Source organism: Leuresthes tenuis, unplaced genomic scaffold (assembly GCF_036924035.1).
Source record: "Leuresthes tenuis unplaced genomic scaffold, fLeuTen1.0.hap1 SCAF_5, whole genome shotgun sequence".
NCBI classification, from domain to species: Eukaryota; Metazoa; Chordata; class Actinopteri; order Atheriniformes; family Atherinopsidae; genus Leuresthes; species Leuresthes tenuis.
Genome location: NW_027325359.1, coordinates 27,158,906 through 27,175,273, shown reverse-complemented (window position 1 = coordinate 27,175,273; position 16,368 = coordinate 27,158,906). Strand labels below are relative to the sequence as shown.

The 16,368-nt window shown below is 44.1% G+C and overlaps 1 protein-coding gene across 1 annotated transcript; it reads left to right on the top strand.

Moving 5' to 3' along the window:
- Window positions 1–3,668: 3,668 nt before the first annotated feature.
- On the top strand, window positions 3,669–15,061 carry dld (deltaD). Its single transcript, XM_072386529.1, has 14 exons — window positions 3,669–3,778; window positions 4,848–4,923; window positions 6,204–6,283; window positions 6,414–6,482; window positions 6,658–6,727; window positions 8,055–8,155; window positions 8,257–8,400; window positions 8,528–8,629; window positions 9,058–9,248; window positions 9,353–9,523; window positions 10,647–10,836; window positions 12,372–12,509; window positions 13,415–13,504; window positions 14,293–15,061. The coding sequence occupies exons 1-14, from the start codon at window positions 3,740–3,742 to the stop codon at window positions 14,356–14,358; spliced, it is 1,527 nt and encodes a 508-aa protein (XP_072242630.1). The 5' UTR covers window positions 3,669–3,739; the 3' UTR covers window positions 14,359–15,061.
- The last annotated feature ends 1,307 nt before the right edge of the window (window positions 15,062–16,368 follow it).

The following is a 16,368-nucleotide window of genomic DNA, read 5'->3' as shown; positions in this document are numbered from 1 at the left end:
TTTTTTTTCCCAGAATTGTAGTCTGAATACCTTTGATGCCAAACAGATTTGCTTTGCCAAGGGAAGTTTTATAAATGTAAAGCTCCCCTTGATGCCCATTTATTTATTTCTGTTTATAATATATGACATGTAATAGAACTGAACCGGACCGGGGGACAAGGAAAGATGAAGAGGAAAGAAGAGGAAACAGAACAAAAATAGAAACAAAAACCAGACAACCAGCTGCTACACCTGTAAAAAACAAAACAGACAACAATCCATGGCCTCTGAGGGGAATTCAGCCTTAGCGCCACCAGGAGCACGTGAAAGCAGACAAGCAGAGAAAAAACCAACACACAAACAAACAAAAACAAGCACAAGAAGCGGCAATCGCATACAACACAGCTGTGGATGTAGATGACCTGAGACGACATGATAATACATCAACTGCTTAGCGACCATGCTACTGGACTAATGAATGTGTGTGTGTGTGTGTGAGAACATGCAACACCCATGGCACAGGACCTACATGATAACCGTGCTTAGTTATGAGTGTATAAGCGCACAGGGCCACAATCCACAGCCCCCCCAAGCAATCAGAAGCAGGCAGAGAGGGCCACAAGACCCAGGCCACCAGCAGCCCCCACAGAGCACAGAACCCAGGAAGCCCACCGCAGGGGCAACCACGCATCCACCCAGAAGACTGCAGAGGAAGCCCCCAGAAAGAGCCCCCGTAAGCATAGGGCAGAGGCCCTCCGGGAGCCAGGGGCAACAGCCCACCGACCCCGCCAGGCCCCAGCCGCCCAGACATGGGCCGTGCACTGGACCCGGGCCCCAGGAGCCCGAGCGCCCCCAACCCCCCCGGCAGAGGCCCCACCCAATACCCAGGAGGGCCAAGTGCCCCAGACAGCCACACAGTGGGTCAGCGCCTGCCCCAGCACCCCTGGCCAAGTGCCCTGGGAGTCAAGACGTGCCCACAGGTGGGTAAAGTCGCGAGCAGCGGGGAGAGGCAACGCTGCCCCCCCATCGGGAGAAGCACAGGCAGGCCAGGCGACAGCAAGTCCCAGATCCAGGCCCAATCATTACCACACACACTTTCACGTCCCATACATCCACACGTCCTCCCTCCCTCGACTCCGCTGGGGTGTAGTGCAGCGAGCACACCAGGGGGCCAGCAGCCCCCCAGCCACCACAGACCCCGAACCAGCAGAACAATTAATTAATCCTCCTGGCCCCTCCCGCCCCGAGCAGCAACCAGGAAGCAGCAAGAAGACCCCTCCCCTCACCCTTCTGGCTCTTCAATATTTTGTAATAGTGAGCAATTAAAATTGAGGGGCAGCCAAACTTGTAGAACTGGGAGCACGGCCCTCTGGGCAGCCTACATACCCAAAGAGCCCCGCCCACCAGATGCCACTCAGTGTAACCATCCCCCAAGACCTAATGTGTGTGTGTGAGTGTGTTTGATAAGTAGTAATGTCTAAGGTGTAATTAAAACAGGGGCGGGGAACTGAAGAGTGCAACCAAAGCGGACCACCTACGTGGCCCCATCCACTACACCCCACCGAACACACACGCCCCCAAAACCCTTCATGTGTGAGTGTGTGCTGTGTACAGGAGCCAGAAGGGAGAGGGGTATGGGGATATACACTGAGGAAGCTACTCTCCCCCAGAGAGGGCAGCCAGGGACTGGCTGCAATAGGCATCCCCGCTACCTGGGAGCCAACACAGGGCAGGAGGCCCTGATGTCCACCAGGCTCGGGGCCTGCAGCGACCATATTCCGGGAGCTACTGTACCCCCAGAAGGTACCCCCCCCCCCCCCCCCCCCCCCCCCCAACAGGGGAAAATCACCGCCCCCCACCGCACGCCCCAACACCCTGAAAAAAAAAAAACAACCATCTGTGGACACCTTGGAGGTCCCAGAGCAACAAGCCCGGCACCAGGACCTGCACCAACCCACCCATACTGTGGCGCGTCCAGGGCAACCCAGCCCCCCGAGGCACAGGCAGGGCCCAGCCACCAGTGCCCAGGCCCAGCACCACCACCCGCGCCAGAGCGGCCCGGCCACCCGGCATAGAGCCAGCAGCCACCACCCGCAAGCCCCCAAAACTGCCCTCCAAGCCTGACACACAGTCCCCCCCAGCAATGACCAACCCGGTCTCCACGACCTGAGAGACCACCAGACGCCCGAAGCCACACAGCCCCCCCCAGCACACACCCAACCGCCCAGAGCGACGGGACAGCAACCCACCACCACCACTATGTGATAAAGCTAATCAGAGGGGACCAGAGAGAATGAAATTCAGCCAATTGATGTTTTGAGGAGGCAGACATTGTTTCCATGCTAATATAATCTAAAAGAAAATTTCTAAACTGGTTAATACACAGATTGTTCTTCGCTTTCCAGTTCATGAGAATAGTTTTCTTTGCGATACATAACACTGTGAGAACCATGTGTGCTGAGTTAATTTCCATGTTGATGTTGTCTAAGTCACCCAGTATGCACAGTGTGGGGCATGCAGGGATGCTACACTTTAGCCATGTTGATAGGTCCTCACAGACTTCAAGCCAGAACTTCTGGACAGGCGCACATTCTGAAGGTGTTCAAACATATTTGTGGCCAGAAGCTATGACTAGAACTGATGGATAAATCTGCCTCCCATTTTGAGGATGGAAGAGACATTGTGTCATCTATCTTAGACAATAATTTATATATTTTTGATAGTAGTTTTGGGGTGCAGATGCTTAGAAATTCTGCTACCCTAGTCGGGAGTTGTAAGTCTGGTTGGTGGAGGATATATTTCTTTGTTATTATAGACTTAAGTTGTTGATATTCTAGGAATTTATTGCTGCCTATCTCATGTTGTGATATGAGCTCATCAAATGAAATAAAATTTCCATTTTGGATTATATGTTCCAGATGTTTGATTCCTTTGATCTTCCACAGAGTACATCAAGTACATTAAAGGTTAGCCACAATGGAGGACACTGGAGGTCCCTTGGCACAGATATGCTTCTGTCTATAGAACCAGTCATTATACTTGAAATAGGTGGCAGAGAGGCTGAGGTTCAGCAGGACACAGATCTGACATCTAGCTGCAGCTGTATCCTGACAGTCTTCACCGCTGTGAGGTCACATCAAAGGACACAACGGTTTGACTTGTTTCACATGTTCTGTATATGATGTGGAGTGTTTCTAACCAGGAAAATGGAGCACGATTGATCTCGGTGGGGTGTTAGTTGGTGGTTTGGCAGTGAGTGCGCTCTGTTGACATTCAGCAAAGTAGATGCCAGGAGCTGCAAACCTCCTCTTTTTTTTATCTCCTTGGAATTTTATACATGGTACAGAAGTTTTCTTCCATTTTCCCTGCATTTGTAATTGTGTGTTAAATCAACTATTGTTTTATCTTCCCATAATTTGAAATGTAATTAGAGTTAGTTTGTGACACTAATTTAAGTTTGTTTGTAAGAGTGACTCCCCTGGATGTTCCTCAATAAAGTTAGTTCTTTCTCTTGCCAACAGAGATCTGTTCATTGAATCATAATGAACGTAAACTAAAAGCAGACTCATACAGAGACCCAAAGCAAGAATAACTTTATATCAAATGCATTTAACTTTTGATGATATTTAATAATCTTTTGACGTCACATAGAGGCGACGTCCTCTTGTTTTTCTTGCTGGTACTGCGCGTGCGCAATGATAGGAGTCCTTGGCTGATCGGCCTCTTGTAGGTTACTTATCCTGTGAGGGACACAAACAGAATGCAGAGTTGGACACAGCTTTACCGATCTCTGGCCACGGTAAGGGTGATAATTTATTTTATGTTTTTTTACCAGTTAGCTCCACGTGTTGTCGCAGGAGGTTCTGAAATAGTCTTATTTGCTGCTGGTTCCGGGGATCACAGTACTATGAGACCAGCGGCCCAGGGTTAGCAAGCGGGTCCGCTAACGGCTATGTCCGCTGATGTCGTAAGTATGTAGCGCCAAACTACACAGGGAAAGCTTGATATTGAGATATTTTCTCTGTGTCAGAGACAAAATACATCATTAAACATGTATTATGTATGTTTTTTAAATTTGTATAATTTTGTTGTTATATCGGCATAAATGGAAATAACAGTTATGCCCATAAAATAGAGTTACGAGTTTTGTTATTGTACGTTTCTGTAATGTTTTGGGAAACGCACTATGAAAAAATGTCAGATTTACCACTTTTCACGGCAGATCAACTCAAAATATGGTTTCATATGATATTTGTATTGTGCTGGGGTGTAACAGGTTTAAAGACCCAAAAGTTGGATTTGTCAGCGTGGTCATTTGACTGTTGTCTCATTGCAAGTCATATTAGCATGCTAACTTTGTTAGCATTGGTTACCTAACTCTTGATGTAGTTTATGTCGTAAGCATGGAACATAATTTTTATCCTACCCTGTTTCATTAATGGAGCCAAACAGCTAATTACTCTTCTATATACCTCGTTTTAGAGAAGCATTATCTATTATTACTTAAACACATTTACCCAGTTGTCACCGTCAGAGTGGTGTGCATAAATTGGGGATTTTATATTTTGTATATTATGAAAGTTTAGACATACTTTTTGATAATTTCTTTTATTATTCAGATCTTATTATCCCATTTGATATTCCAATAGAGATGTTGCATCTCCCTAATATGTTTTTGTTGTGCTTTTTACTCTCTTAGGGATATAGAGAATTAATAGTTTAACACTACAGTGAAAAAGGCAGTTAGCCGGGCGTTTGTTTCTAATGTTCAATCATGACCCACCCCTTTCTTTCTCTCGAAACTAGATGGCTCATCTTATTCCTGGTTGTGAGGTTTTTAAAGCTTTTTTTTTTTATTTGCTTCACAGCGGGGCCACCATCTCCCCTGCAAACTCCATGGAGCTGCAGCGGTGCCTGTCAGGACCTACGCTGACAAAGCCGCAAGTAAGAGGACTGTACATCTTATCAGTCTTTATTAATCACATCGACTTTGAGCCCTGAGTTGACTTTTTTTTTTTTGTTTTTCATCGTGGGGCATTAATAAGTTAAGATATGTTAAGAGTTTATCCCTTTATTATTTTATACGAATTTAATTTAAGTGTCCCAAACATATACAGATGACAGAAAACCTTATTTATTGTAATAAAAAAAACCTGTAAGCTGTGTGTGAAGGGCCTTCCCTATACATCAAGCCAACAATCAGCCCTTGGACATGTCTCGTGCGTTGAGGGACAACTGTTTTTCTTGTGTTTGCATGGTTGCCATTGTGGGAATTTTTTATTTTTTTTTCAACTGATGCGACAGGTAAAATCATCATGAGAGACCTCACTCTGATTTACTGAACGAGTGTACAAGAGGAGAGGTGGCAATGACAACAGAAAACAAATGACTAACTTAACATGTCGCACACAGTCTCTTCACATTTGTGATGCTTTCACAACTTAAACCAATAATAATGATTCAAGACAGTCACAATGTACACACTTTATTATTATTTTTTTATTTAAATCTGTGTGGTCCTCCATTTTTACCTATTGTTTTTGTGTGAAAAGGCGCTTATGATTTATTATCGATTTGTACACACACATGCATATATACACACTCGCACACAGAGTCTTCAGTAACTCCCTGTCTCCCTGCAGGCTTTTCTTTTTCATATTTAGCACCTTTCTCAGATCACTGGTGATCCAGGTTAGAAGCACCTCACAGTCCTCATGGGAATAATACTTTGCACATAGAAGTTAATGAATTCATGGCATTTATGTCTTCTCCATATGGCTCACCGAGTGCATTCCAGTCTATGGATTCAAAGCGTCCCCTCAGATTTTTTTTCAGCTTCTCTAAAGTGTGTATGATCACAGGTTCATGCACACTGTATACGATGGTTGTAGAGCTGGAGGCGAGGAGAACCAGAGTGTGATCCTTATGGAAGATGGGCAGCGGAGCTGTCTGCTTCTTTTACATAACTTTAACTCATTTAATTTTACTGGTGGAGCAGTTGAGTGTCAGTTGTGTGTTTATTTTTTGTTCAGAACAAAAAATGCAGCTAAGACTCTCTGAGGGCCGACAATGTTCACAAATGTTGATTCCACTTCTTCTAATGTACACCCAGTCTTTAAACCAGAAAAAAACACCTCATATACATTTTGTTGTATTTAACTTTTTATTTCTACTTCCTGTGGTTTTGAATTTGTGGTAAAAGCTGCTGTGTTGCCTTTCTGTAGTTGATGCAGATGTCACAGTGGTGGGCTCTGGTCCAGGTGGCTACGTTGCTGCCATCAAAGCTGCACAGCTCGGCTTCAAGGTGCCTGGCCATTCCTGTGTCCTTTGGCTTGTTTCAATTTATTGAATGAAACTGTCTGAGATGAACTACACAATTCTTTCTTTTCAAGCAAATGCAGTGCTGTCTCTAATGCACTGATTTCCTGTAACAGACAGTTTGTGTTGAGAAGAATGCCACGCTGGGTGGGACCTGTCTCAATGTTGGCTGCATCCCCTCAAAGGTAACAAACTGGGTTTCATCCTTATCAGAATGTTTACTGGTCATTCTAAAAATGTTTTACAATAGAATTGCCAGCTTGCTGAGATTCTTTTGTTCTCTGTCTGTTATGGTTGTTGTCATTATTATCTTGAACTTACATCGCTCTTCCAGCTGAGTTAACATTTTTGTTCCTGCAGGCTCTGCTCAACAACTCCTATCTGTACCACATGGCTCATGGCAAGGACTTTGAAAGCAGAGGCATTGAAAGTAAGATGCTTCTGTTGACTTCGTAGACATTTTTTGCACATTTTGGAGCACAGTAAGCCAGACCAGACACCAAAGGGGTTTTCAGATTGAGTGTTTATGATAAATCTCCAAAGTTTATTGCAGTTAATTTACATCAACAGTAACTCAATAACCAAAGCAGTTCCAGTACTAGATTCACTTCTAAGAGAGCTACATGTTCTTATGTCACGTTACGTTACTGTAGAGGGCCACAGTGCAGGGAGATGACAACTAGTTCAGATTTTAAACATGGCGCTCGCAACATGTTAGTCAGTCAGGTTGGTATCCATGACCCTGCTCCTGTCCTTCAAAGTAAGCAGTGCTTAACTCTGGACAGTAGAAATTGGACCAGTTTTTCAGCGCTGCAGCCAGTACTTTTGGTAGTTGAAACAGAAAGATCTGGTTCTGAGTTATACTCTGGCTCCGAACTAGCTCTGGACTCCTTTGGTACAAAGCGAGTCAAAAATGACAGTCAAAAATGACAGTCAAAAATGCCAAAATACATTGCACATATTGTGACAAAGAAGGAAGACCTTTCAAAGCTACAATCAATATTATTTTTATGGAGCCAAAGTAATTGTACTTTCTATCAGTGAGAGGTCGCAACACCTGAGTGTTCTCTGCTCTCTCTTGTGTGGTCCAGTGTATCCTTTTCTATACAGATGTCTGTGTGCTTTTTTTCATTGGCCTTAAGAAAACCTGTTAGTTTCTGTTTTAAAATGTCAAGTAAAAGGACAGATTATTTATCTTATCAAATAATCGCTTTATCACTTGTAATTGGGTCCAGTTTTCTGCACGGCCATAACATTCCATCTCCATCTTCAACCCTGGAGACTGCACCATGCCAGTGTGGGTGTTGTGTGTTTTTTTGTTTGTTTGTTTGTTTTTGTTTTTTCAGCAATTGAATCACGAAATGAAATATTTTTTATATCAATTTACATCGGTTTTTGGTATAGAAGACATCTGCCGTGCATGCGGTGGGTTTTGAGATTTACAGAGCTTATTATCTGTCCGCAAAGGCAGCATGCGCCTCCTAAGACTCCTAAGGGGTAAGCTAAGATTACAACTGAATTGTAAGGGAGGTGTTAATTGGCCTCTTCTATTGATATTTCTCTAGTGACTATTTGTTGTCCCTAATGTGACATCCGATAGTGTTCAGTAGTTCAGAGCACTAAACATTAGTCTGCTAGATCATTACAGATGGAATATGGCGTCTTACCTTTACATTTAAAACTTAGCAGAGATGAAACGGAACAACAACAGCAATCATGTTAGCAAACGGTTGCTGAATAACCTCTCTCCCTCTCAGTCTCAGGCATCTCGTTGAACCTGGAGAAGATGATGGCTCAGAAGAGCGGGGCAGTCAAAGCGCTCACTGGAGGAATCGCACATCTGTTCAAACAGAACAAAGTCTGGCTAGTCTCTTTGTCTTATGGTTGTTTGAACTGTCACACTGCTTGTCAGAAGCACAGGTAAGAGCATTTTAACTATGTGGCAACACTTTTCTTCAGGTAACCCATGTCAACGGTTTTGGGAAAGTGACTGGTAAGAATCAAGTGACAGCAACAACAGCTGATGGCAGTGAGCAGGTCATCAACACTAAGAACATCCTCATCGCCACAGGCTCTGAGGTCACACCTTTCCCTGGTATTCAGGTACAACTTCATTTGTTACCTACTGCTGTTTCCATTTCAATCCTTAAAGCTGAATGGAGCTTTTCACTCAACCCAAAACTGTGGCTTATTCTGTCAAACTGCCCCTCATGTAGTTATGTCTCTCTAGATTGACGAGGACACCATTGTGTCTTCAACGGGAGCTCTGTCCCTGAAGAAAGTGCCTGGGGAGCTGATTGTAATTGGAGCTGGAGTCATTGGGGTGGAGCTGGTCAGCATCATCTTCAGTTTACTTGCTTAAACACATCACAACCTGAGCCCAACTGGTCTTCATTTCACCAATATTTCTTGCCTCATAGAGTAGGGTCGAATAAATAAAAAAAAAAAAAGAATTTGTCTTCTTCTGTGCTCTTTTCCTTGACATCATTGGAAAGTGTCATGGTGTTACAGGAAGATGGTGGGAGAAATTCTTAAGACTTAAGAACAGACAACCATATCTCAATGAGAATCCGGCCACAGTGTTAAGATGATGAATGTAGTAATGAAGTTTCTTTCCCTAACTTTTAGAAAATGTCAACGACTCTAATCATTGCTGCTTTCACTGAATGTCATTTCATTCAGTTAGACATAAAAAAAGACCTTCTGTTTTGAAGCTCACATTACCCTTGTGTGAGTTAAGTTTGTTCCCGTGTCCTTCAGGGCTCGGTGTGGCAGCGTCTAGGTTGTAAGGTCACAGCAGTTGAGTTCCTGGGCCACGTGGGCGGCTTGGGCATCGATATGGAAATTTCCAAGAACTTCCAGCGCATCCTTCAGAAGCAGGGCCTCAAGTTCAAGCTCGGTACCAAAGTTATGGGAGCCACCAAGAGGCCAGATGGCAAAATTGATGTAGCGTGAGTTTAACTTGCCTGGTTTAATTCATTCTGTGGTGAAAGTCTTGAAATATAAATTGTGGTGAAAGTGAAAAGTGTGTTATGCAGTTTGTTTAATGTTTCAGAGTGGAGGCGGCCGCTGGAGGGAAGAATGAAACTCTGACATGTGATGTGCTGCTGGTCTGCATTGGCAGACGACCGTTCACCCAGAATCTGGGTCTGGAAGCCGTTGGCGTTGAGCTGGACAACAGGGGTCGAATCCCTGTCAACAACCGCTTCCAGACCAAAGTGCCCAGGTACCACTGAGTTCAGGGTGTTCTAAGCTCTGTCGTTTCTCTTTGTTTCCATGCTGCGTCTCTTTGATGCGATCGTGGTCTGAGCTGGAGGACGCATCGCAGATGAGATCTCTGCTGCCATAACTCAAGCAGATATTATTTTTTTTCTCTGTTTGAATTTCGCAACTTTTGCTTCACTTTGTTTGGCTTCTGGCGACCCTGTTTTGGCAGCAATCACACTGCAGATGGAGAAATTGATCGCCACCTTTTTTTTTTTTTTTTTTTTTTTTTTTTTTTTTTTTTGCAAGACTACGTCAACGGGGGCCTATGAGCGTCTGACAATGTCGACGTGACACTGCCATTTTTATCCAGAGGAAAAATTCTCACCACCATTATTTCGTCTTTGTCATCTTCTATCTGAGACCACCAAGCTTCCCCCCAAGGTCTGAATGAAAGACATTCCCAACAGTTGATTGTTGGCCTGCCGTAAGAACTCTTAGTCTTGCACACCTTCAAGAATGATTTTATGTAGGGGATTCTTTGGGTATTTTGTTGTGTACTTGACTGATACTATATTATAATCATATAATTCCTCATCCACGTGCAAGGATTTGAATGTAAACTTGCACTTAGGAGTATCATTTGCCCTGCCCAGGAATAAATCACCAGCTCGGTGTAACTAAAGAAATGACCTGGGGTTGGTCAGCTGGTCAGGTTGAGGTTCAGCACATTTTGTCATAAATGAGGTCAATCAACTACCTGAATACACGGAATGACAATGTTTTTCCCTTCCTGATGGCACGAGCATACTCCACGATGACAATGTCAGGATTCATCGGGCATAATTTTTACACATGGATGGGGCACCACAGACATTAACCTCATCGTTGTGATGTGCTCGAGAACACTTTATGTAGCAGATCTTGGTGAAAGTTGAAAGCAACTCTGAAGGAAATGAATGTTGAGACAATGCTTAAGCTTCTCGTAATGAGTGTGTGCCGTTCTCACAGATAAACGTGGTCCAGCACAATATTAGTGTGTGACAGTTACTTACAGTGTATTAATGACTGACTGTCGACAGTGACCCTGTCACCTCAGACATTTCAGTGACCCTTTTTCCCTTTTTCTTCTCCCGCCCCTTCAGTGTTTATGCGATCGGTGATGTGGTTGCCGGACCGATGTTGGCTCACAAAGCAGAAGACGAGGGCATCATATGTGTGGAGGGAATGGCCGGCGGTGCTGTTCACATAGACTACAATTGTGTGCCCTCTGTTATCTACACACACCCTGAGGTGGCCTGGGTGGGTAAGACAGAGGAGCAGCTCAAAGAGGAGGTAAGCTTTGGTCCAACATCAACCTGCTGTAAATACAGCATGGCTTTACTTCACCTAAACAAACCACAAAGATAAGTAATCCGATTGTTTGTTGCTGCCTTCAAACATAGACCGAAGCCCTGAAATGTTGAAGAGACATTCTAGAGCATGTGTGAACACAAATGTCTGCAGCCTTTACTCTTGACCTTCTGCAGAGAGTTTCCCTGTGATAACAGTTGATGGCGTGTAAATGTAGCACCAAATATTCTGGAGCATTTAATTGCTGCGTGTAAGAGATTCTGCTCCTATCTGCCGACCTGTATGCTGCTTTCCACTCGCTCATCGCCATTATGGATACATGCAGTACTCATATCAGCTCAATAAGGAGCCTCATCTGCTGTCCTTAACAGAGTTAATTTCTGCATCACATCCTGCACCCTGTAGATGGAAGGTCCTCCACACACTGTCCCTCACATGTCCTGCAGAAAACCACGTGCCATGAAATCTTCAGGAAAAAAACAAATTAACAAAAAATCTCAACGTTGCAATGGCTTATATGTCCAGACATCACCAGACTACTTGCAGTGTAGACTTCAGTAATTACATACTGTAGCTGTTGGTGTCTACAATATTCTTATTTCTTGGGGTGTGACGAGATCTCCACGAGATCTCGCGAGATTAAACGAGATATGTGAGCTATCCAAACTTCTATTTGTGACCTGTGGGGGCAGCAATGTGCCTTTGCTATGTCTAGCCTGCCAGAACCTAAAGATGAAGAGGAGGAGGAGGAGGAGGAGCAGCAAGTAGCCAGAATGACGTCGGAAAATACCGGTGTTACCATTGAAGATGCCCCCGCCACTTTCAGATCGTTTGTTTGGCAGCATTTTAGGTACCTGGCGGAAATGATAAATGGCAGCAAAGTGACTGCTAAGTTGTCAGTGACAGACTTGTAGAACTTTGATTTGGTTTTGCACATAATATTGTTTGCACTTGAAAAAAAAGAGAAATATTTCATTTATTTTAACTTTTATAAATTTTAGTTTCAATTTGTGGAAGAAGTAGTTTCTTAAACGCTCATGCTTACATCATGCATGTAAAGAGTTATAAATAAAACATTTAAAATCCATGTGCAACTGGGTTAAATAAAAGTCATAGTCATATATTTTGTCACAGTATTTTCTTAAAATCTTGTCTCGTTCTCGTGAGTTGAGTGTATCGTCACACCCCTACTTATTCTATAGTTTTTAGATTGTTACTACATACTTATCTTATTTGGATCATTTTTGTGGTGTAACTCGGCAGATGCAGACTCACTATGTTTGTAGTTAGCATTGTCCACATGATGGTGATGTTTCCTCATTATAAGTCATCACAATGTAAATGTTCATAATGTGTTTGTGATGATGATGAGCAACATTTGAAGCTTCATCATCCTGTCCTGTTGGGTTTGCTGATACTTCAGTACTCCAGCATGAGCATACATTTTCACAGAGTTGTTGTTCTTTGCTCAGAGCCCTGCTGTGTTTTACAGTCTCTATCTCCCCTCTCCTCTTCAGGGCGTCCCATACAAAGTTGGCAAGTTCCCTTTCGCAGCAAACAGCCGAGCCAAGACCAACGCAGACACTGATGGTTTGGTGAAGATCCTCAGTCACAAGGAGACGGACAGGATGCTCGGAGCCCACATAGTTGGAACTGTAAGAACTTGCTGCTGGGTCAGAGCAGTGATCTCCTGCAGCTGTTGCCTTGTGTGCTGCTGATTAGTGATGAAAGTTTTGAGAGATTTCATTAGTAAAGGAGAGAGTGTGGTGTTTGTGTCCTAATGGCCAGACTAGCAGGGAAACTTTGAAAAAGACCGTCTATCAAGAGAAAGTCTTTTACAGACAATTTTACAGTTTTCTGATTTTCATGCAACTCAAGATGGCAGCTATTGACCCTCGTGTGCTGCAGCACCTCACTTCATACTGCAGCAGTCGCATTAAATACTAGCAATACCTCATATTATGCAGCCTGCTTTCTTAAATCTGTGATATTTACTGCTATACTGCAGCTGTGTTATTTGAACACAGTATAAAAAGTTGTAGAGACAGTCCAGTTGGGCTTGTTTAGTACGGCACATAGAAATTCTATTAAAACATCATGTTTGTTGTTGTGACGGCTCAGGTGTTTACTCTGTGAGAAGATAAATGCAGACAGTTTCTCTGGAGACATTTTCAGATTCATCTGCTGACATTAACACCTGATGATGATGGTTAAAATCTGAGCTGTCCCTGCTCTCACGGGTCAGTGTCTGCTGTTAGGAGATTCTTTTTAATCAGGAATAATAATTTCAGTAACTATTCACATCAATATCTCAATAAAATTTTTATTGCACTCAAAACACAGTAAATCAGATGCGGAGATGGGACAAATGTTGACTGTTTAACCACCTGAAAGTACAGAAATGTGTAAGTAGTCCTGAAGTTACTGTGGTTAACCAAGTCAACAGGGTGTGTCTTGTGCACAGTGGCCTTTAAAGGACATGTTAGTCTCAGTTTTGCATGGTCAGAAGAACTGAGCTGAATGTTGAAGGTAAAAACTGAACATGTTTGTCTCCCTGCAGGGTGCAGGAGAAATGATCAATGAAGCTGCTCTGGCCATGGAGTATGGCGCCTCCTGTGAGGACATCGCCCGGGTCTGCCACGCCCATCCTGTACGTTCTGCTGCTACATCAAAAACACACACAGCAGAGCATATTTGCGCTGGGGAATAATGAAATGCATCTTGTCTTATTGTAGTTAAGATTTGTGTGATATTGTCAAAAGTAACAGGACATATTTTAAACCTCCAATCCACGCCACCCTGAGCACGTTGCATCATTTGATGCCGATGACACACTCGAGATGTGTCCCATAGTTTGAAGTAATGGTACTGATGAAACAGATGTGACACGTTTTACATTACAAATAGATCTTCTGAGATTTTGAAACTGACATAAGGATGAGTTACAGTTTCTACTGTAGAGTACCGTAGCCAGAGTGCAGAGTTCAACCCTGAATGAAACTACAATTCCCAACTCAGCCATGAGTGTCCCGCCTGCTACTGTTTCCCATGTTGTGTTTCTCTCTCAGTGAGATTGCTCTATGTGACATTCTTTACTTCAACCAGTTTGTGTTTTCACTGATGTCACAATATCCAAAAAAAACAAAATATCAAAAATATTTGCAGTTGTTAACTTGTCAGACTAGTTGGTGACCTGCTAATTTTAATCGGGTTTTAAATTCTGTGGCTTCATTTAACTTTGAAAATCTGGCAACGGGAGACATCAAAGAGGTTCAAAAGCAATTTAAACCTTTCCCATGATCACATATTTAAGGTTTTTAACAAAGGCGCATATTTTCCTAAATTTAAAGTAATATATGTTGTTCTTTTTCTCAGTTTTTCGAGCACTTTAAAGCTGACTTTAACCCCATGTTTGTCTCCACCCTCTCCCTCCTGCAGACGGTGTCTGAGGCCTTCAGAGAAGCCAACCTGGCCGCCTCTTTTGGCAAAGCCATCAACTTTTGATCTTCCATTAGCTGTTACACTTTCAGTGCACATAATGACAGAAACAGCAAGTTGTGTGTCTGCGTCAAATTTTTCTCCCGGATCCCCGGTACATCCAGACTGTACCACAGTTAGTTTAAACTTATTTAAATGTTCTCCATGAAATAATAAAATGGGTTTGGTTGGTAAATAAACGTGGACCGCTTTCACTCTGTTTGTTTTCCACAAATAGTTTAAAAGATCTCAGAGGAGCATATTCTGCATTAAAACATAGAGGTATTGGTATTGTTAGGGTGGGGATGTATTCTGAAGGAAGGTGAGACGTTTGTGTCTTTGTTTTTTACTTTGTGGAAGAACTCAACACACAAACAAATGGCTGTCGGAGCAGGAAACTGGAGCTGCTCATGCTTTTACATGAGCATGTCACGTTTAAAGGTTAAATCTACTCTTTGTGGCCAAAACCTGTTGAACTTGACATCACAATCAGTGACATCATGGCTGAATGTAAGTTCTTATTTATTCTGTAGCTTTAAGAGCAAATCAGAAGCGGTTCGCTATGAAACTGTTGTTTCAACACGTTTTAGATCATATCAGCTGGGTTCTGAAGGGGAGCTGTTAATAGCTGCTGGGGAACAGTTTCCTGCTCCGATTGCTTCACTGTGATCTACTTTGGGCCGTTCTTGCTTGTCTCTCCATTGAAAACAATAAATGCAGTTAATCAAGATTTCATTGTCCTTTTTTTTGTCCTGATATCTGGTCCAGTGGGACCATACTTTTACTTTTAAAATGGAAATATTTGAAACATTCACACTTAAATGTCCCTGATTCACTCCCCTCAGTAAGCCTAAAGCAGGGATTCCCAAAGTTTGGTGCGCGAGATGAAAAATGTAATGGCGGTCTGATAATTACACAATTAGTGTTTTTTTCCCCCAAACTTTAAAGACGTGTAAATAAACATTTCCTTTGTAAAATTCAAAATCAAAAACCAGTTTTCATTAATAAATAAATGCAGCTTATTCAAAATGCGCTTCATCTTAAAATGAAGCGTAGAAGAAGTCTTCTCCGCACTGTATATGCGCACCCAGCTTGTGGCCTCTACGTCATTCATTCTCGCAAATACGCTCAATTGGCTGAAATCTCTCCCTCCTGAGCTGTCACCTTATCGTGGTGGGGGAGTTTGCGTGCCCCAATGAGTCTGGGAGCTATGTTGCCCGGGGCTTTAAGCCCCTGGTAGGGTCACCCAAGGCAAACAGATCCTAGATGAGGGACCAGACAAAGAACAGCTCAAAAGACCCCTTATGATGAACAAAAAATTTGGACCTCGTGATCCCTTGCCCGGATGTGGGACACCGGGGCCTCCCCCCGGAGCCAGGCCCGGGGGTGGGGCCCGGCAGCGGGCGCCTGGTGGCCGGGTCTGTGCCCATGGGGCTCGGTCGGGCATAGCCCGAAATGATGACGTGGGTCCCCCTTCCGACGGGCTCACCACCCGTGGGAGGGGCCAAGGGGGTCGGGTGCGATGTGAGCTGGGTAGCGGCCGAAGGCAGAGGCCTTGGCGGTCTGATCCTCGGCTACTGAAGCTAGCTCTTGGGACGTGGAATGTCACCTCTCTGTTGGGGAAGGAGCCGGAGCTGGTGCGCGAGGCTGAGCGGTTCCGGCTAGATATAGTCGGACTCACCTCGACGCACGGCTTGGGCTCTGGAACCAGTCCTCTTGAGAGGGGTTGGACTCTCTTCCACTCTGGAGTTGCCCGTGGTGAGAGGCGCAGAGCAGGTGTGGGCATACTTATTGCCCCCCAGCTGTGTGCCAGTACATTGGGGTTTACCCCAGTGAACGAGAGGGTAGCCTCCCTCCGCCTTCGGGTGGGGGGACGAGTCCTGACTGTTGTTTGTGCCTATGCGCCAAACAGCAGTTCAGAGTACCCACCCTTTTTGGAGTCTCTGGGGGAGGCACTGGAGAATGCTCCTACCGGAGACTCCCTCGTTCTGCTGGGGGACTTCAATGCTCACGTGGGCAATGACAGTGAGACCTGGA